This window comes from Oncorhynchus gorbuscha, linkage group LG06, assembly GCF_021184085.1.
Source record: "Oncorhynchus gorbuscha isolate QuinsamMale2020 ecotype Even-year linkage group LG06, OgorEven_v1.0, whole genome shotgun sequence".
Lineage (NCBI taxonomy): Eukaryota > Metazoa > Chordata > Actinopteri > Salmoniformes > Salmonidae > Oncorhynchus > Oncorhynchus gorbuscha.
In genome coordinates this window covers 82,957,298-82,979,179 of record NC_060178.1, presented here as the reverse complement: position 1 = coordinate 82,979,179, position 21,882 = coordinate 82,957,298, and the positions used below count along the sequence as shown (strand labels likewise).

Genomic DNA, 21,882 nt, shown 5'->3' with positions numbered 1-21,882 from the left:
GGTCAACCTGGTTCCATCTGCTTTCCAACAGAGACAGGGAGAAAAGTTCACCTAAAACTCAAGGCCAAATATACACTGGAGTTGCTTACAAAGACGGCATTGAATGTTCCTGAGTGGCCCAGTTACAGTTTTGACTTAAATCAGATTTATAATCTATGGCAAAACCTGAAAATATCTGTTTAGCAATGACCAACAACCAACTTGACAGAGCTTGAAGAGTTTAAAAAATAATAATAATAATAATGTACAATCCAGGTGAGCTAAGCTTTAGGAGACTTACCCCAAAAGACTCACAGCTGTAATCGCTGCAAATTATTATTTGTCATTTCTTTTTTTATAATTTTTCTTCAACTTTTCTTAAATTACAATCAAATACATTTTAATCCCATGTTGTAACACAACAAAATGTGGAAAAAGGAGGTTGAATACTTTCTGAAGGCACTGTATTAGCTATGTCAAGAATCCAGTATAAATACGCGGTGTGTATAAAAAGTGTAAAAAAAGAATGCAATGTACAGTGGTAGATACAGTAGGTCAGAATGAGCTATGTTGAGAATACAGTATACACACACCGTGTGGAAAAACAGTATAAAAGAAACCGCAAGTGTCCAGTGTTTAATGTCTCTATACACATGGGACAGCAGCGTTGGCTGTTGGTGTGAGTGAGTGTGCGTGTCTTTGAGTATGGGCTATATGTGAGGTGCTATTTTTAGGCCATTTCTCCAATACCCTTATTGAGCTAAAAATAATAATAATGGCATCTAAACAGTGTTTGACATCTATGAAAGAATTCAGCTTTTTTTCTAATGCCCTGATTACAGAGATTTAAAACATGAGCCAGGCTGGGACACAGGCTGGGACATTAAATTGTCAGAGCAGGTCCTGAGAGATTTGGCATTGTGCAGAGTACAATTAAAATTACTCTACCGCAGACTCAACCTCAGCTTAGAAAGTAATCCGTCGTCCACTGTCCCTCTCCCCGTTCCAAAAATGAGTCCTGAATCAGTGGTTGCCAGGAGAGGTAGCACAGTCCAGAATTCATTGTTTTTTGTTTGTTACTGCGAAACTGGTTTAGGCAGATTTCTAGCAAAGGTAAACTGTCACGTAGCAAAGGGAAATTCGGATATAAATGGTCTGACCCTGCGTGTTCAGTCTTCTTGAGGTTTAAATAAACCAGCGAATTAGGATTACCCTGCGAGCATAGTGTAGAGTAGGATTCCCAAACTCCAGATGTCACAAGCAGCATCATACCCCTGCTTCTTCAGGACCTATGAAAGACATGAAGAATCTGTGTCATATCACAATATAGAGATACAGTGCCTTGCGAAAGTATTCGCGCCCCCTTGAACTTTGCGACCTTTTGCCACATTTCAGGCTTCAAACATAAAGATATAAAACTGTATTTTTTTGTGAAGAATCAACAACAAGTGGGACACAATCATGAAGTGGAACGACATTTATTGGATATTTCAAACTTTTTTAACAAAACAAAAACTGAAAAATTGGGCGTGCAAAATTATTCAGCCCCCTTAAGTTAATACTTTGTAGCGCCACCTTTTGCTGCGATTACAGATGTAAGTCGCTTGGGGTATGTCTCTATCAGTTTTGCACACATTTTTTCCCATTCCTCCTTGCAAAACAGCTCAAGCTCAGTGAGGTTGGATGGAGAGCATTTGTGAACAGCAGTTTTCAGTTCTTTCCACAGATTCTCGATTGGATTCAGGTCTGGACTTTGACTTGGCCATTCTAACACCTGGATATGTTTATTTTTGAACCATTCCAGTGTAGATTTTGCTTTATGTTTTGGATCATTGTCTTGTTGGAAGACAAATCTCCATCCCAGTCTCAGGTCTTTTGCAGACTCCATCAGGTTCTTCCAGAATGGTCCTGTATTTGGCTCCATCCATCTTCCCATCAAATTTAACCATCTTCCCTGTCCCTGCTGAAGAAAAGCAGGCCCAAACCATGATGCTGCCACCACCATGTTTGACAGTGGGGATGGTGTGTTCAGGGTGATGAGCTGTGCTGCTTTTACGCCAAACATAACGTTTTGCATTGTTGCCAAAAAGTTCCATTTTGGTTTCATCTGACCAGAGCACCTTCTTCCACATGTTTGGTGTGTCTCCCAGGTGGCTTGTGGCAAACTTTAAACAACACTTTTTATGGATATCTTTAAGAAATGGCTTTCTTCTTGCCACTCTTCCATAAAGGCCCGATTTGTGCAATATACGACTGATTGTTGTCCTATGGACAGAGTCTCCCACCTCAGCTGTAGATCTCTGCAGTTCATCCAGAGTGATCATGGGCCTCTTGGCTGCATCTCTGATCAGTCTTCTCCTTGTATGAGCTGAAAGTTTAGAGGGACGGCCAGGTCTTGGTAGATTTGCAGTGGTCTGATACTCCTTCTATTTCAATATTATCGCTTGCACAGTGCTCCTTGGGATGTTTAAAGCTTGGGAAATCTTTTTGTATCCAAATCCGGCTTTAAACTTCTTCACAACAGTATCTCAGACCTGCCTGGTGTGTACCTTGTTCTTCATGATGCTCTCTGCGCTTTTAACGGACCTCTGAGACTATCACAGTGCAGGTGCATTTATACGGAGACTTGATTACACACAGGTGGATTGTATTTATCATCATTAGTCATTTAGGTCAACATTGACTTCTGGAGAGAGTTTGCTGCACTGAAAGTAAAGGGTCTGAATAATTTTGCACGCCCAATTTTTCAGTTTTTGATTTGTTAAAAAAGTTTGAAATATCCAATAAATGTCGTTCCCTTGTTGTTGATTCTTCACAAAAAAATACAGTTTTATATCTTTATGTTTGAAGCCTGAAATGTGGCAAAAAAGTCGCAAAGTTCAAGGGGGCCGAATACTTTCACAAGGCACTGTATATAGCACTTGAACTAAATAAGAGCTGATCAAACCACTCCTTACCTCAGGAGCCACAAAGTTTGCTGTGTAACAGGGCGTCATGAGGAGACCATTTTCTGCCCTTAATTGTTTGGCGAACCCAAAATCACAAATTCGGATCGATTCCGGATCTCCCGTTTCATCCACATAGAGGATGTTGCTTGGTTTAAGGTCACGATGTACAACCTATGACAAAATAAATAAAATAAATTGGCAGTATGAATATGTCCTAGCTAGGAGCACTACTCCTTTCACTTTGATACAGATTTTAGTTGAACATATACATTCATGATACTGACCCCCTGTGAGTGAAGGTACTCCACTGTCTTGGTAATAGTGCAGAGCACAGCAGAGGTCTCTCGCTCAGAGAAACTCTTCTGATGGAGGATTCTGTCCAGCAGCTCTCCACCTCTCATCAGCTCCATCACAAGGTACACATACTTCCCATCGTCATAGACCTAGGGGCCAAAAAGACAGTTTAATACCACATGGAGTTATTTATGAACCAAGAGTACATTAGGCTAGTCCTCAGAGCTCACAAAAAATGGCTAGTGAAAATCTAATAGAGATAAAAATGGACAAGAGAAGATGCAGTCAAATATGATGGTCAGTGAAAACTCAAGTTTGCAGGACACATTTTTCATTAGTCATGCAAACTCACAAGGTTCTCTGTCCTTATGGAGGGCTTTCAGCATGTGCATGTGTTTGAGTCATTGAATGATTACTTACATCCTTCATCGTGATAATGTTTGGATGCTGCCCATATCTCAACAGAATCTCAATTTCCTCAGATGGATCTTTTTTGGCTCTGTCGATGATCTGAAAGACACACCACACCACACCCCCTGTTAGATTAGAACTGTTTCTTAAATGTAATTTATTTAGCAGACGCTCTTATCCAGCGACTTACAGTAGTGCATACATATTCGTACTGGTCCCCCTGCTTGGTATCCTCTTACGATAAAATGTGTGACAGAGCATCATCTGCACAAAATACAGAATCATTGTCGCTGCATGAATCATCCTGACAGAGACTATATTATAGTTGAAAGGCTTTTAGTTGTTCCAGGATTCAAGGAAGTGAAATGTGTAAACTACATACAGTATATCACAAAGCTACTATAATTAAAGATGATATATAATTCTGGAATCCTTGTACTGATCGTAACGTCCCCTTGCTGCGTATGATGCTGTTTCTTATAACTGATTGGCCGTGAAAATAATTTCTCTCCAAGAATGATGAAGTACCTATAAAAAATATTCCTCTTAAAAAATCTACCTATACGGTTCACTTACTTTGACAGCATATTCTACACTGGTGATTTTGTGGATGCAGCGTTTGCAGACAGAGTACGCCCCCAAGCCCACATCCTCCTTCATCTCATACCCATCAGTGAAATGGATGTTGGTCCCATGAAGTTGCTGAAATGACAAACATACCCAGGCATCATGAAAACATTTAAGCCTCTGCTCATATTTATGCTCTAAGCTTGTCATCTGATTTCCTTACTATTCGCTCATGTCATAATCCTGCTCAGGCAGACTAGAGAATCCATCAGTCTTCCTATAATCCTCAGACATATTCAGGGGTAGCACACTGGTATTCAAAACAGATCTACTGTAGCTATCAAATTATTCCCCTAGGAAGAATTGTCCTTGAAAAACATTCTATGTGAATAGTGTTCCAGCGAGAGTGCACATTGGTGGCATTTCTCTTTTCTCTTGTGATGTAATGCTTCATATGTGAAGATTTTATTGCTGTACAGTATGTCAAAACACAAATAAGAGCAAGAAAGGTGAATTGAAAATGTTCACAGTAATAGTCCATCTTGGGTTCACACATCCACCTTGCCATCTGCAGTATAGTCCATGCTAATTCTATTGTGTTCGCTGAGAGACCTTGTCTGCACATATGTTGGCTCATTCATATTCATCCACACTGCAGCAGCATGTAATCTCACTTGTTCAATACAATGAAAACGTTCACCGTTGATCTCTGCACCGCCGCAGCAGAGGATCCAAATGTTCTCAGAACGCTGCCACGGCAGCGCACCCATGGCCATGATGTCAGAGGGAACTAATTGTTCTCACAAATCAATATGCTTTGCTGAGGGCACTGGGAGGCCTCTCTGGTGAGTGACTTCAATGAAATGCTCACTCAGGTATGAACCATCTGGTAAGAATCAGTCCGGGTGGTTATGTAAGTTGATCTGTTTTTGTGTGTGCAGGACGGACACACAAGAGGGCCTCTCTGGAGCAGTGGCTAAGAAACAACGATTGATATTCCCCTCGATGTTGATACTCTTGTCCGGTGGTTACGTTTAATTAACGGGAAAAAATCTCTCTCCCTCATGTATATATATATATATATATATATATATATATATATATATATATATATATATATATATATATATATATATATATATATATATATGAGGGAGAGAGAGAGAGAGAGAGAGAGAGATATATATATATATATATATATATATATATAAAATATAAAAAGACAATAGCCTGAAGCCAGTGTCATATTATCTACAATTAGAGATATTTTAGATTATTTCAAGTATTTAAATTGAGTATGGTTGATAGAGATGAATAACAGAGATGATTAGTCCTCTCCCTCTAGTCTATCATTCTCACTTGGACAATAGTGTTGACAGTTGAGGTTTGCCGTATTTCAGCAACGGACTGCTCCTGGTCCAGATTAGTTGCCACAAAGCTGAACCCTCTGAAGAGCTGGTGTGTGTTGGCACTAGGAGGGATGCCCGGCGAGTCTGATGGGAGAAAGGTACAGAAAATGTTACAACCACTACTGTCTAACGGGCAGGCACGAAACAAACATGGGAACTAGGACACATTGGTAACTGGAAATACATCACAGTTGATTGAATGTCAGTTATCATTAAATTGACTTTTGAAAAGGTTAGTCCCATTGTTCTATACAGCTGTGGCCTAGAGGGTCTTGCCGACAGGCAACTGCCCAGCTCTGAGTTTGCAAACGAGCAGCTGATATAGGAGACTAAATATTGGCACTTTTGTACCACATTTCCTTGGCCCATCGACTATGATCCATTGAATGATATAATAATTTCAGAGGATTCAGTATTCAAATACTTAAAAGATGCAGCTGGGTGACTTTATGCGGATATATAAGTGTGAGTTTATGTGGACATTATAAGAGGGGGTTGTTTGTCAGTAATTGAGAGGCAATTTTATGTCAGTGTGTGAGGGTAACCCAGATGCATGGATAAATTATTATTCTGAGCATAACAATGAAGCAAACAGTATGAAGTAAAACATAACATGATTCATGAAATTATGAGGCAACAGGGATGCAAGCACGTACGCACGCACGCACGCACGCACAGATGAACTACTTCACCTACAATTACCAATCACCTGTTGGTGTGCGGGAGGTGAATTCAGGGTCAAAGTGGAAGGTGTCATCTGGCCTGCCCACTGCTGGTTTGAATGGAGGCTTGATCTCTCTTCTGTAAAGTTTCTTTGGTTTCACCATTAGGGGAAAAGGAAAAATAAAACGTGTATTTTTCCATTTAGTATTTGAGCTACAGATGTAGGATCCTGCTGCAGGAGAAGGACCCTATTGCAGATGAACTGTCTTTCAATGCAGAAAATGTAAAACTTCTAGAGTATTTGAGGTTTAAAAAGGCTTCTGAAGTTTGACATTTCCACTTAGAAATGTCAGACTTTTCCCCCCCTTACAAAAAATGTATCAACACCTACAAAAATGTCTTAATTATAATCCACATATTAATTTACTGTTAATCCTGTTGCTGCAGGATTATTGTACTGCTGTAGAAAACTGGCTCAAATGTAAGGTCCTACATCTGTAAGTACAAGGTCTGGGGTAAAATACCTTTACTTCTCGTCTGAAGGTATGACAATCAAATCCTCAGGAGGACATATCCGAAGCAATGCCTTTTAGGATTTTTAGAAAGGGTTATGAAGAGCTTTATACTCACATTCCAATCTATATTTCCAAAGAAATTATGCCTTTTAATCTCCTCGACTCCATCTGGTCCAGCACCTAACAGTAAAATGCACCAGAACGTTTAGATTGAATACTCTTTTTAGCTTCACTGGGCTGTAATTGCTCACTTACTCAAATTCTTTCACAAGTATCTCTGCTCCACCATATTATTCAGTGAGAATATGGGGTATTATGTGGATTATTAGGCTACACTCTCTAAACATGATTTTTAAACAAGGGTCTAGGGTGGTAAAATACCAGCCCTATGTATGCAGTAATACATAAAGGCTCATATACATGCATATAATTAAGTGATAATGCCCTCGAAGCCGGGGTTTGGAGGATATATTGCCACTGGTGATGTTCGTCAAGGGCCAGCAAACCATGCCAATATATCCTCCAAACACCGGTTATCACTTTTCTACAACGGGTTATCAACATATTCAAAAAATGATTTACATGTTTTCATTAAACACGTTAATTAGATTAATGTATTAATACTATTTCATCCTTCCACAAGATATAGTCCCGACACAAATCTAGGGTTGCTGCCCAAGCCAGCTGGTCATTCGTTCTATCGGTTCGGTTGCCAGAGACGCGAACCAGCCGTTCAGTCTTTTTGTTCTGTATCTATGGACGCGACCCAGCCGTTCAGTCTTTTTGTTCTGTATCTATGGACGCGACTCAGTCGTTCGTACGTAATGTTCGATAGCCATACTGGCTGGCAACGTTCTTATCCCTTGCTCGCTAGCTAGCCAACTATGGCTAACTTACAGTCACATCAAAAAGTGCAGCCAGAATAACAACAAAGTAGCCACATTTGAATTTGTTTAAGCTTTTCTAGTGACATTTATTTGGATACATCCATAACAATGAGCTAATGAGGCGCGATTTCGACTGGAATAGAAAATGTGCTCACTCACTCGTCAGGCCTCCGCTGTTCAGAGGAGCTAGCCAACAACACAGCGAACACAATCACTTCAAACTGAAGCTGGAAAGACAGCAAAGTAGCTGCACTTCATTTCGTTTGACCTTTTCTCAATTGACATTTGTTTGTATATATCTATAAAAATGATGCCATCTGATTCATGATTTCGACTGGCTGAGAAACGCTGCCTGCCTGTCTGTCTGTTTCATCCGGACTCCCGACACATTCATTACTATGGGACAGCTGCAGATGGAATTTGAATACTGAAACAATGTTGCAAATGTCAGAGAGACAGACAGCAAGGTTTATATAAATCTCCGCTGTTGAAAACTAAAGGTTAATCTAAAAGAAATGTGAGATAATGTCTTGATGCTTTTTATAGTGGAGATCAAGTTTATAAATTGCCTGGCTGGGCTGATGAGACAGTGGCTTGCACAGTCAGATGGAACAGAGTAAATAGGCATTTTAACATCAGATTTAGCCAGTGGTAACTTGTAGAATAGACACCAGCTGGAATGACACCCGTAGACCAACCCATTGTATAACACATAATAAAGCATTAAACCTCTCTACTTTATCATAACCGCCATCGATAAAAGACAGTACTGTGCAGCCGTCTTCATCGACTTGGCCAAGGCTTTCGACTCTGTCAATAATCGGATTCTTAAATCGGCAGACTCAATAGCCTTGGCTTCTCAAATGACTGCCTCACCTGGTTCACCAACTACTTCTCAGATAGAGTTCAGTGTGTCAAATCGAAGGGCCTGTTGTCCAGATCTCTGGCTGGGTTCAATTCTCGGGCCGAATCTTTTATTATATATATAATGTCGCTCTAGCTGCTGGTGATTCTCTGATCCACCTCTACGCAGACAACACCATTCTGTATACAGCTGACCCTTCTTTGGACACCGTGCTAACAAACCTCCAAAACGAGCTTCAACGCCATTTAACTCTCCTTCCGTGGCCTCCAGCTGCTTTTAAATGCTAGTAAAACGAAGTGCATGCTCTTCAACTGATTGCTGCCCGTCCCCTCCCGCCCGACTAGCATCACTACTCTGGACGGTTCTGACCTAGAATATGTGGACAACTACAAATATCTAGGTGTCTGGTTAGACTGTAAACTCTCCAGACTCACATTAAGCATCTCCAATCCAAAATGAAATCTAAAATCGGCTTCCTATTTCACAACAAAGCCTCCTACACTCATGCCGCCAAACATACCCTTGTAAAACTATCCTACTGAACTTTGACTTCGGCGATGTAATTGACAAAATAGCCCCCAACACTCTACTCAGCAAACTGGATGGAGTCTATCACAGTGCCATCCGTTTTATCACCAAAGCCCCATATAGTACCCAGCACTGCAACCTGTATGCTCTCGTTGGCTGGCCCTCACTACATATCCGTCGCCAAACCCAATGGCTCCAGGTCATCTATAAGTCTTTGCTAGGTAAATCCCCACCTTAGCTCACTAGCCACCATAGCAACTCCCACCCGTAGCACGCGCTCCCGCAGGTATATTACACTGGTCATCCCCAAAGTCAACACTTCCTTTGGCTCCCTTTCCTTCCAGTTCTCTGCTGCCAATGACTGGAACGAATTTCAAAAATCACTGAAGTTGGAGACTTATATCTCCCTCTCTAACTTTAAGCATCAGCTGTCAGATCAGCTTACCGATCACTGTACCTGTACACAGCCAATCTGTAAATAGCACACCTGTCTACCTCATCCCCATATTATTACTTACCCTCTTGCTCTTTTGCCCCCCAGAATCTCTCCTTGCACATCATCATCTGCATATCTATCACTCCAGTATTAATGCTAAATTGTAATTATTTTTGCCTCTTGGGCCTATTTATTGTCTACCTACCTACATTTGCACACACTGTACATAGATTTTTCTATTTTTCCTTTATTTTGTGTTATTGACTGTACATTTGTTTATGTGTAACTCTGTGTTGTTGTTTTTGTCACACTGCTTTGCTTTATCTTGGCCAGGTCACAGTTGTAAATGAGAACTTGTTCTCAACTGGCCTACCTGGTTAAATAATCTGACTGCACCACAGGTACCACACTAGTGATGCCTAGTACAGTTGAAATTTAGCTTGACATTACTCTCCATCTTATCAATCACGGAGGAAGTGATTAATGTGGTTATATTCAATCCCAACACTGGTCAACCTGCTTCCACCGAGGAGTAAGAGAGCACATGCATTAACTGTGCTTTCTAGCCTGCACTGTCCCTAAAACCCTCAATTTGAAGATGTAAAATTCCGATTTCAATGCTGTCTGTGTCACATTTAAAAAATGAGAAATGGCTTATCTAATGCTATAAATTAGTCTTTCAATTAGAGGAGCATGTGAAATGACACACACTATTAATTCTCTTGACTACATACCTAATCTATTGGTAGGATTTCTTTTGAAGAGGGCCCGTATTAAACTTTGCACCTCTGGGCTTAAGAATTGCGGCATGCCAAGTTTTGCCCTACAAAACAACAAAAAAAGACAATTATTCCACAAAGTAATGCATTTCATATATATTTGCCATACAAATTGTCATATCTTACTTTAGAATGAGGGCCATTGTTTCCTTGCGATCTTTGCCTTGAAATGGTAGAGATCCTGTCAGCATTTCAAACTGAAAATAAAGACAAACAATGTCAGTACCAATCCTCTGAATCTCTTTACAAAACCACAATTTTGACAGTTTCTTGGATGACAAACTCACTATACTATGGTATAATATAGGAAAATAATATTTTCCAGTTACTACACAGGCATTTGTTCTAACACTGCAGATGCAGAGCAAAAAGAAAGGAAAAGGGGGATACCTAGTCAGTCGTACAACTGAATGCATTCAACTGAAATGTGTCTTCAAGGTGATATGCCTGGCGGGTTTCTTTTAGAGAGAGCAAAGCTTGCATTATAAATTCTGGTCCTAAAGGGATACATTTGGCAAGGTTTGTATTGATCTGGTTTTAACGTGAGGCTACAGTACTGAGCTAAGAAACCATTAGGGAGCCCTTTGTTCTTTAGAGGTGGTGGAGTAATGTGTGGATTAGTCAGCAGCAACCTTATTGTAACAGGTCTATTCAATCAGCATTCATTTTTTAATATAAGAGGATTGAAGAGGTGAGACTAGTGTTTGGCGTAGAAGTAGTGGACTACTACCATACCAGTATGCATCGTCATTATGATGTCTCTGCACTAAGATCCACATTTTGACTATAGGTTGGACCATTAGTGACCTGGTCGTGCAGGCTGTATGCACAGTGCTGCACGTCCATATACTGTATGCAAACAATTTCATTATATGAAACTCTGACCTAGAGATTGTGTTGCAATAACATTGCAGCCAACCAATAGCTATAGTATGTCTGTAATGCATTATCAAAAAGAAAGGGAGGGAAGTCCACACCATTAAGACGCCAAATGACCACCAGTCAGCACTATGTGTATGTCCTCTTCTGTTGACCACCTCAGGGGCCATGTACTCTATCGTCCCGCAGAAGGAGTACGCTCGCTTGTCATGGTCTATTGCCTCTTTACTCAGCCCGAAATCTAAAATACATTTGATAAAAGGGATTGATGTCAAAGACAGAGGAAAACAGCCACCAGCTATGGGCTTAATGGATTCAACATAAAAAAGAGACTACTGATATATCTGTTTGAACTACTACTACCACTGCTGTATGTTTTTAAAACAGTCTTTAGTTACCTGTTATCTTGATGTGGCCCTCCTCATCAAGAAGAATACTGTAGAGGGAAGGAATGCGACATCAATATATATACAGTACCTGTTATTTCATAGTTGTGATGTCTACACTATTGTTCTATTAGAAAATAAGAAAAATTAAGAAAAACCCTGGAATGAGTCGGTGTCCAAACGTTTGACTGGTACCACACACACACACACACACAAACACACAAAATAGTTTGCCCCTACAGACAGTGAGTCACGTGGATGTGGCTTGATATATAAGGCAGGCAGAAAGGCATTGAAGCATTGTTACTGTTCTATTGAACCTTAGAATGGGCAAAACGAGTGACCTAAGCCACTGAGCGTAGTATGATCGCCGGTGACAGGCGAGCCGGTTTCAGTATCTCAGAAACGTCCGGCCTCCTGTGCTTTTCAAGCACAACAGTGTTTAGGGTTTACAGAGAATGGTGCAACAAAAAACATCCAGTCAGGATGTTGCGGTGGTGTAATGGTGTGGGGAATGTTCTCCTGAAACATGTTAGGTCTCTTAATACCAACTGAGAAACGTTTCAATGCCCTGAAGAATTCAGGCTGTACTGGAGGCAAAGGGGGGTCTGACCCTGTACTAGATGTGTGTACCTAATAAACTATCTGTATAATAGAAATACTTTATATAAAATCTTCACATCTTACAAACCTCTCGGCACTGCACACCCATACCATTTATTGGGTGTTTGTTTGTTAGAACTAATGGATCTGTGCACAGCACACTTTTGCCCTTGGGTTGGTGTCAATTTAATCAACAGTAAAGCTGGGAATAGCTCGTCCTTCAAAGACAAAAAAAAGCAGACCACTGAAACCAGGAATTACACGAGACCTTCAAACGTCAATTATTCCCATGCTGAGAGTTCCTCGTTTATTTCCTCTCATCAAGTACCCGAGAGCCAATTTACAAGTCCAGGAGGATAAAGATGCAGAACAGATGCAACAGAGACCTGTTGTTGTTTTGATAGACCTGTCACAGGCAGCACCACGGAGCAGTAATGCAACCTTGTTGAAACTCATGGATCGGAATTATATGATATCAAATCCGACAGTTATGTACTTGGTCATTCTTTGTCTCGGAGACAAAGAAACAATGTGTACGAGTACTCATATGGGTAAAAATGATAAAACTGTGGAGAATGGATATGCAAGATGCTGTTTGAATAAGGAAGTAGTCTTAGGCACAGTACAGTCAGTGAGGCTTTACTTCTCTGGTTTGAGGTCTCTGTAGATGATGCCCAGACTGTGAAGGTGATCTAAGGCCAAGGCCAGCTCAGCCAGATAGAACTTCACATCCTCTTCAGTAAACATCACCTTCAGAAGGAGAAAGGTGAAAGATAAAGTCATTGACAAGATGCAAACAGTACAGTGGGGCAAAGAAGTATTTAGTCAGCCACCAATTGTGCAAGTTCTCCCACTTAAAAAGATGAGAGGCCTGTAATTTTTATCATATGTACACTTCAACTATGACAGACAAAATGAGAAAAAAAAATCCAGAAAATCACATTGTAGGATTTTTAATGAATTTATTTGCAAATTATGGTGGAAAATAAGTATTTGGTCAATAACAAAAGTTTATCTCAATACTTTGTTATATACCCTTTGTTGGCAATGACAGAGGTCAAATGTTTTCTGTAAGTCTTCACAAGGTTTTCACATACTGTTGCTGGTATTTTGGCCCCTTCCTCCATGCAGATCTCCTCTAGAGTAGTGATGTTTTGGGGCTGTTGCTGGGCAACACAGACTTTCAACTCCCTCCAAAGATTTTCTATGGGGTTAAGATCGGGAGACTGGCTAGGCCACTCCAGGACCTTGAAATGCTTCTTACGAAGCCACTCCTTCGTTGCCTGGGCGGTGTGTTTGGGATCATTGTCATGCTGAAAGACCCAGCCACGTTTCATCTTCAATGCCCTTGCTGATGGAAGGAGGTTTTCACTCAAAATCTCACGATACATGGCCCCATTCATTCTTTCCTTTACACGGATCAGTCGTCCTGGTCCCTTTGCAGAAAAACAGCCCCAAAGCATGATGTTTCCAACCCCATGCTTCGCAGTAGGTATGGTGTTCTTTGGATGCAACTCAGCATTCTTTGTCCTTCAAACACGACGAGTTGAGTTTTTACCCAAATGTTATATTTTGGTTTCATCTGACTATAAGACATTCTCCCAATCTTCTTCTGGATCATCCAAAGGCTCTCTAGCAAACATCAGACGGGCCTGGACATGTACTGGCTTAAGCAGGGGGACACGTCTGGCACTGCAGGATTTTGAGTCCCTGGCGGCGTAGTGTGTTACTGATGGTAGGCTTTGTTACTTTGGTCCCAGCTCTCTGCAGGTCATTCACTAGGTCCCACCATGTGGTTCTGGGATTTTTGCTCACCGTTCTTGTGATAATTTTGACCACACGGAGTGAGATCTTGCGTGGAGCCCCAGATCGAGGGAGATTATCAGTGGTCTTGTATGTCTTCCATTTCCTAATAATTGCTCCCACAGTTGATTTCTTCAAACCAAGCTGCTTACCTATTGCAGATTCAATCTTCCCAGCCTGGTGCAGGTCTACAATTTTGTTTCTGGTGTCCTTTGACAGCTCTTTGGTCTTGGCCATAGTGGAGTTTGGAGTGTGACTGTTTGAGGTTGTGGACAGGTCTCTTTTATACTGATAACAAGTTCAAACAGGTGCCATTAATACAGGTAATGAGTGGAGAACAGAGGAGCCTCTTAACAAAGAAGTTACAGGTCTGTGAGAGCCAGAAATCATGCTTGTTTGTAGATGACCAAATACTTATTTTCCACCATAATTTGCAAATAAATTCCTTAAAAATCCTACAATGTGATTTTCTGGATTTTTTTTCTCATTTTGTCTGTCATAGTTGAAGTGTACCTATGATGAAAATGACAGGCCTCATCTTTTTAAGTGGGAGAACTTGCACAATTGGTGGCTGACTAAATACTTTTTTTGCCCCACTGTACATGTGTGATATATGATTGTGAAAATAAAAGCTGTGTTTTTAAAATTGTAGAGTAGCCTACATTGACGTGTTTTAAATAGCTTTCCATAATTCCAATGTCAGGTAGCCTGAGCAAAACAAGAGCACTACCCACAGATGGAACACTACTGAAACTCACTAACTTGATCACAAAGCCAGCTGTTTGGAACCTCAACCAAAATATTGCATCAAGGATGTTACACATTTACATTTTAGTAATTTAGCAGACACTCTTATCCAGAGCGAGTTGCATTCATCTTAATAAAAACTTTGCTGAGTTTCCTCAGGTAGAGCATGTATTGTTGTATTTCTCTTTCTTTACTAAATAGATCATTTTAACCACAGAAAGATGACTTTAGCTCCCAAATGGAATATGTGTGGGGAATAAACACTGTGGTGCCAAGGAGAGCATTTAATTGTGGTGAAAGTAACAAGTTGCTACCAGCAGTAGGGAATCTGCTAGCTGTTCCAGATGAGTGATTTCCAAAACCAGCAGTAATTCATTCATATTTCAATTCCCACTTGTCTGTTCGCCCAGAAGAACAAATTTAAATCTAGAGACATTTCATTCCAGTTATTTCATTCCAGTTATTCCAGTTATTATTTACAAAAGGATTGGTAGTAGTCACGATGACACATAGGAGGCAGTAGTTTTAGGAAACATGGGTGAATGGATGAACGCATTTCCAAAGTTGGTGGTCTATTATCCGGACTGCAGGTTTTTTATTATTCAATAATAATCAAGGTCTCCATCCATTTAATCATTTCTTTGAGCAAACCTCCCCTCGAATACCCCAGAGTTAATTTTATATGATCTATTCCAGTAGGCATACTAGCTAACCCGATTCAACTAATCAGGGGCTTGATGATTAGTTGGAGCAGGTATGCTAGTTGGAATTGAACAAATAAGAAGAATGGCTGGGGGTACTCAAGGAGAGGTTTGGAAACAACACAGAGCCCTGCATGAGGCCCCCCACTCGGTTATATCTCTCTGTCTGTAAGGCCGGACGGTATTCCAGGGCGTGTCCTCCGGGCATGTACAGACCAGCTGGCAGGTGTCTTTCCAGACATTTTCAACCTCTCCCAGTTTGTAATCACCACATGTTTCAAGCTGACTACCATCCTTCCTGTTCCCCAAAACACTAAGGCATCGTGCCACAATGACCACCGCCCTATAACACTCACATCTGTAATGAAGTGTTTTGAAAGGCTGGTCATGGCACACATCAACTCCGTTATTCCAGACACCCTGGACCCACTCCAATTTGCCTACTGCCCCAACAAATCCACAGACAATGCAATCTCAAGTGCACTCCATTCTGCCTTCTCTCACCTAGAAAAAAGGAATACCTATGTGAGGATGCTGTTCATCGACTACAACTCAGATTTCAAACACCATAGTGCCCTCCAAGCTCGGGACCCTGAGACTGAACACCCCCCTCTGCAACTGGATCCTGGACTCCTGACGGGCCGACCCCAGGTGGTAAGAGTAGGCAACAACACCTCCGCCACTCTGACCCTCAACACAGGGGCCCCCAGGGGTGTGTGCTCAGTAGGGCTGTGACAATACCATTATTGCAATATTTCTTTCCATGGCAAAAATGAAAACACAAAGCAGAACAAATGATTTGGTCCTTTAAAAACCTGATATATGTAAAAATAATATATATAGTGTGCTATAGCTGGAAAAATAAATAAATGTGACTCTGGATGACAACATAATTATGTTTGGTTCCAACATTAGGGCTATTTTCCTAAAGTTAAATCTGATTCAAGTTTTGTTTCCTTGCCACGATACTAATGAGTATCGCGATACTGGTATTGTCCCAGCCCTAGTGGCGGTTGAAATCTCTGCTGTTTGTTGCTGTTCATATCAGCCCTGTGAGCTGTGCTGGCTAGAATTCCGTGGATAACCGTCATGCCGCCCAAAGTTAAAGAAGTTTGGAGAAATGGAGAGGACAGTGTTTCACTATCACAGTTGAGTGATCTTTTAAAATCAACAAAAACATGTCAACAAGCAATTGTTACAACAGGAAAATAGCTTCAAGAGCTTTGTCCAAATACTGGTGGATTCAACTAACAAAATAATGGGCAATCTGACCAGAAAAGTGTATGTTCTGTATGTCCAGGGAGAGGTGTATGTCCTGAAAGAGACTTGCAGCAAGATGACAACAAACTGTAAGCCCACGCGAGATGACAGCAGTCTGTGGATCATTATTTCAGATGACTGGGAAAACAGTAGTGATATTAGGATATTATTTTTGACAATATATCATTTAGTTTTGACACTATAGGAATATTATTTTTGCCCTAGTTGGCTGTACCTACACCACAACTCACATTTGTTTGGAGAACCTTTACTTCCATGACTGATTTTCTCATGGCTCTGTCTTGTCTCTCTACAGTAGACATATGGTGAGCAATATGTTTGGAACAATAAAATCACAGTATCGAATCGTTTCGGCACCTAAGTATAGTGATAATATCGTATAGTAGGGTCCCTGGCAATTCCCAGCCCTACTATCTAGACTAGAGGGACAATCCAGGAGGAATAATATTGTTGTGGATGGCATACCAGTCTCCACATGAGGCCTGGACGGAGTCTGAGGAAAAAGTGGAGCACGCCCACAGGTCTGGAAAACCTGTAACCAGCCCTGATGATAGACCCAGGCCGATAGTTGTCAAGTTCCTGAGGTTCAAGGACAAGGCGGCTGTTCTGGAGAGAGCCAAGAACTTGAGAGAAACCAACATCTTCCTATACGAGGACTTCTTTGAAGCTGTGCGCCAGAGCCGGAAATAACTTATCCAAGCTATAAAAGCTGCCAGAGAACGTTGGGACATTGCTTACATCTGCTACAACATGCAAAGCACATTGTCCCAAAAGCCTGGGAAGTGTGAGAGAGCCAAGCTTCAGGTTCAGTTGTTTCAGCCCAACATCACACACACCAACTGACACTCATAAGTAAAAACTTTTCTCTCCATATTATCTATGATAAACTACCCAGGATAGGGCTAGGAATTTTAATATATGTAACCTTAGAAATAAGGTTTATGAAATAAATAACTTTCTAACATCTGATAACATTCATATACAGTGCATTTGGAAAGTATTCATACCCCTTCCCTTTTCCCACATTTTGTTACGCTCCAGGCGTATATTAAAATGTATTAAAAATTCAAACATCTTAAATATTTACATAAGTATTCAGACCCTTTACTGTGATACTTGAAATTGAGCTCAGGTGCATCCTGTTTTCATTGATCATCCTTGAGATGTTTATACAACTTGATAGGAATCAACCTGTGGTAAATTCAATTGATTGGACATTATTTGGAAAGGAACAAACCTGTCTATATGAGGTCCCACAGTTGACCGTGCATGTCAGAGCAAAAACCAAGCCATGAGGTTGAAGGAATTGTCCGTAGATCTCCGATACAGGATTGTTTCGAGGTAGAGATCTGGGAAAGGGTACCAAAAAGTTTGGAAACACCAAGACTTTTCTTAGAGCTTACCTCCCAGCCAAATTGAGCAATCGGGGGAAAAGGGCCATGGTCAGGGAAAAATTATGATTGTCACTCTGACAGACCTCTGGAGTTCCTCTGTGGAGTTGGGAAAAACTTCCAGAAGGACAACCATCTCTGCAGCACTCTACCAATCAGGCCTTTATGGTAGAGTGGCCAGATGGAAGCCACTCCTCAATAAAAGGCACGACAGCCCCCTTGGAGTTTGTCAAAGGGCACGTAAAGGACTCTCAGACCATGAGAAACAAGATTCTCTGGACTGATGAAACCAAGATTGAACTCTTTGGCCTGAATGCCAAGCGTCACATCTGGAGGAAATCTGGCACCATCCCTCCGTTGAAGCATGGTGGTGGCAGCATCATGCTTTGGGGATGTTTTTCAGCGGCATGTACTGGTAGAGTACTTGGGATTGAGGGAAAGATTAATGGAACAAAGTACAGAGAGATCCTTGATGAAAACCTGCTCCAGAGCGCTCAGGAGCTCAGACTGGAGGAGAAGGTTCACCTTCCAACAGGACAACGACCCTAAACTCACAGCCATGACAATGCTGGAGTGGCTTTTTAATTTCACCTTTATTTAACCAGGTAGGCTAGTTGAGTTGCAACTGCGACCTGGCCAAGATAAAGCGTAGCAATTCGACACATACAACAACACAGAGTTACACATGGTATAAACAAAACATACAGTCAATAATACAGTAGAACAAAATAAAACAAAAGTCTATATACAGTGAGTGCAAATTAGGTAAGTTAACTTCTTGCGTCGAGCCATCCTGGATCCGGTATCGTGTCTACAGCCTCAAGCTCATTACCATAACGCAACGTTAACTATTCATGAAAATCGCAAATGAAATGAAATTAATCTATTTGCTCTCAAGCTTAGCCTTTTGTTAACAACACTGTCATCTCAGATTTTCAAAATATGCTTTTGAACCATAGCTAAACAAGCATTTGTGTAACAGTATTGATAGCCTAGCATAGGATTATGCCTGGCTTTCAGCATGCAACATTTTCACAAAAAAACAGAAAAGGATTCAAATAAAATAATGTACCTTTGAAGAACTTCAGATGTTTTCAATGAGGAGACTCTCAGTTAGATAGCAAATTTTCCGTTTTTACAAAAAATATTATTTGTGTTGACAAATCGCTCAGTTTTGTTCATCATTCTTCATCACGTTTTGGTGAGAAAAAAAACGAAAATTAAGTCATTAAAACGTGAACTTTTTTCCAAATTAACTCCATAATATCGACAGAAACATGGCAATCCGATGTTTAGAATCAATCCTCAAGGTGTTTTCACATATCTATCGACGATAAATCCTTCGTGCCAGTTGACTTTCTCTTCTGAAGAAATGGAACGTGCATGGACCTACAGATTACGCAATAATTTCGACACAGGACACCGGAGGGACACCAGGTAAATGTAGTCTCTTATGGTCAATCTTCCAATGATATGCCTACAAACACGTCACAATGCTGCAGACACCTTGGAGAAACGATACAAAGAGCAGGTTCATTTCTGGCGCATTGACAGCCATATAAGGAGACATTGGAACACAGCGCCTTCAGAATCTGGGGCATTTCCAGTATGAAACTTCATCTTGGTTTCGCCTGTAGCATTAGTTCTGGGGCATTTCCAGTATGAAACTTCATCTTGGTTTCGCCTGTAGCATTAGTTCTGGGGCACTCACAGATAATATCTTTGCAGTTTTGGAAACGTCAGAGTTTTGTCTTTCCAAAGCTGTCAATTCCATGCATAGTCGAGCATCTTTTCGTGGCAAAATATCTTGTTTAAAACGGGAACTTTTTATCCAAAAATTAAAAAAGCGGCCCCTATCTCGAAGAGGTTAAGGAAATAAATAGGCCACGGTGGCGAAGTAATTACAATATAGCAATTAAACACTGGAATGGTAGATCGGCAGAAGATTAATGTGCAGGTAGAGATACTGGGGTGCAAAGGAGCAAAATAAATAAATAAATACCAGTATGGGGATGAGGTAGGTAGATAGATGAGCTGTTTCCAGACAGGCTAAGTAAAGGTGCAGTGATCTGTAAACCACTCTGACAGCTGGTGCTTAAAGCTAGTGAGGGAGTTGTGAGTCTCCAGCTTCAAAGAGTTTTGCAATTCGTTCCAGTCATGGGCAGCAGAGAACTGGAAGGAAAGACGACCAAAGGAGGAATTGTTTTGGGGGTGACCAGTGAGATATACCTGCTGGAGCGAGTGCTACGAGTGGGTGCTGCTATGGTGACCAGTGAGCTGAGATAAGGCGGGGCTTTACCTAGTAGAGACTTGTAGATAACCTGTAGCCAGTGGGTTTGGCGACAAGTGTGAAGCGAGGGCCAACCAACGAGAGCGTAAAGGTCACAATGGTGGGTAGTGTATGGGGCTTTGGTGAAAAACGGATGGCACTGTGATAGACTACTCAACAAACTGGATGCAGAGTGTTGGAGGCTATTTTATAGATGACATCACCGAAGTCGAGGATCGGTAGGATGGTCAGTTTTACGAGGGTATGTTTGGCAGCATGAGTGAAGGATGCTTTGTTGCGATATAGGAAGCCGATTCTAGATTTAATTTTGGATTGAAGATGCTTAATGTGAGTCTGGAAGGAGAGTTTACAGTCTAACCAGACACCCAGGTATTTGTAGTTGTCCACGTATTCTAAGTCAGAGCCGTCCAGAGTAGTGATGCTGGACGGGCGAGCAAGTGCGGGCAGCGATCGATTGAAAAGCATGCATTTAGTTTTACTTGCGTTTAAGAGCAGTTGGAGGCCACGGAAGGAGAGTTGTATGGCATTGAAGCTCGTCTGGAGGTTAGTTAACACAGTGTCCAAGGCGGGGCCAGAAGTATACAGAATGTTGTCGTCTGCGTAGAGGTGGATCAGAGAATCACCAGCAGCAAGAGCAACATCATTGATGTATACAGAAAAGACAGTCGGCCCGAGAATTGAACCCTGTGGCACACCCATAGAGACTGTCAGAGGTCCAGACAACAGGCCCTCCGATTTGACACACTGAACTCTATCAGAGAAGTAGTTGGTAAACCAGGTGAGGCAATCATTTGAGAAACCAAGGCTGTCGAGTCTGCCAATAAGAATGTTGTGATTGACAGAGTCGAAAGCCTTGGCCAATGAATATGGCTGCACAGTAATGTCTCTTATCGATGGCGGTTATGATGTCGTTTAGAACCTTGAGTGTGGCTGAGGTGCACCCATGACCAGCTCTGAAACCAGATTGCATAGCAGAGAAGGTATGGTGGGATTCGAAATGGTCAGTAATCTGTTTGTTAACTTGGCTTTCGAAGACCTTAGAAAGACAGGGTAGGATAGATATAGGTCTGTAGCAGTTTGGGTCTAGAGTGTCACCCCCTTTGAAGAGGTGGATGACCGCGGCAGCTTTCCAATCTTTGGGAATCTCAGACGATACGAAAGAGAGGTTGAACAGGCTAGTAATAGGGGTTGCAACAATTTCGGCAGATAATTTTAGAAAGAGAGGGTCCAGATTGTCTAGCCCGGCTCATTTGTAGGGGTCCAGATTTTGCAGCTCTTTCAGAACATCGGCTATCTGGATTTGGTAAAGGAGAAATGGTGGGGGCTTTGCCGGGTTGCTGTGGAGGGTGCTGGGCAGTTGACCGGGGTAGGGGTAGCCATGTGGAAAGCATGGCCAGCCGTAGAGAAATGCTTTTTGAAATTCTCAATTATTGTGGATTTATCAGTAGTGACAGTGTTTCCTAGCCCCAGAGCAGTGGGCAGCTGGGAGGAGGTGCTCTTATTCTCCAGGAGGTGTCCTA

At 41.4% G+C, this 21,882-nt stretch overlaps 1 protein-coding gene across 3 annotated transcripts in view; it reads right to left on the bottom strand.

The window, feature by feature from the left end:
• LOC124038420 (ribosomal protein S6 kinase alpha-2-like) overlaps window positions 1–21,882 on the bottom strand; it is a 55,079-nt gene that overhangs the window by 3,991 nt on the left and 29,206 nt on the right. For all 3 annotated transcript variants that reach the window (XM_046354281.1, XM_046354279.1, XM_046354280.1), the window contains 13 exons: window positions 12,793–12,899; window positions 11,559–11,596; window positions 11,259–11,401; window positions 10,408–10,478; window positions 10,237–10,325; window positions 6,902–6,966; window positions 6,318–6,420; window positions 5,559–5,692; window positions 4,209–4,334; window positions 3,642–3,731; window positions 3,212–3,370; window positions 2,937–3,098; window positions 1,192–1,268 (listed from right to left, as the gene is read on the bottom strand). In XM_046354281.1, the coding sequence (XP_046210237.1) occupies window positions 1,192–1,268; window positions 2,937–3,098; window positions 3,212–3,370; window positions 3,642–3,731; window positions 4,209–4,334; window positions 5,559–5,692; window positions 6,318–6,420; window positions 6,902–6,966; window positions 10,237–10,325; window positions 10,408–10,478; window positions 11,259–11,401; window positions 11,559–11,596; window positions 12,793–12,899 (1,364 nt within the window). The remainder of the gene's footprint in view (window positions 1–1,191; window positions 1,269–2,936; window positions 3,099–3,211; window positions 3,371–3,641; window positions 3,732–4,208; window positions 4,335–5,558; window positions 5,693–6,317; window positions 6,421–6,901; window positions 6,967–10,236; window positions 10,326–10,407; window positions 10,479–11,258; window positions 11,402–11,558; window positions 11,597–12,792; window positions 12,900–21,882) is intronic.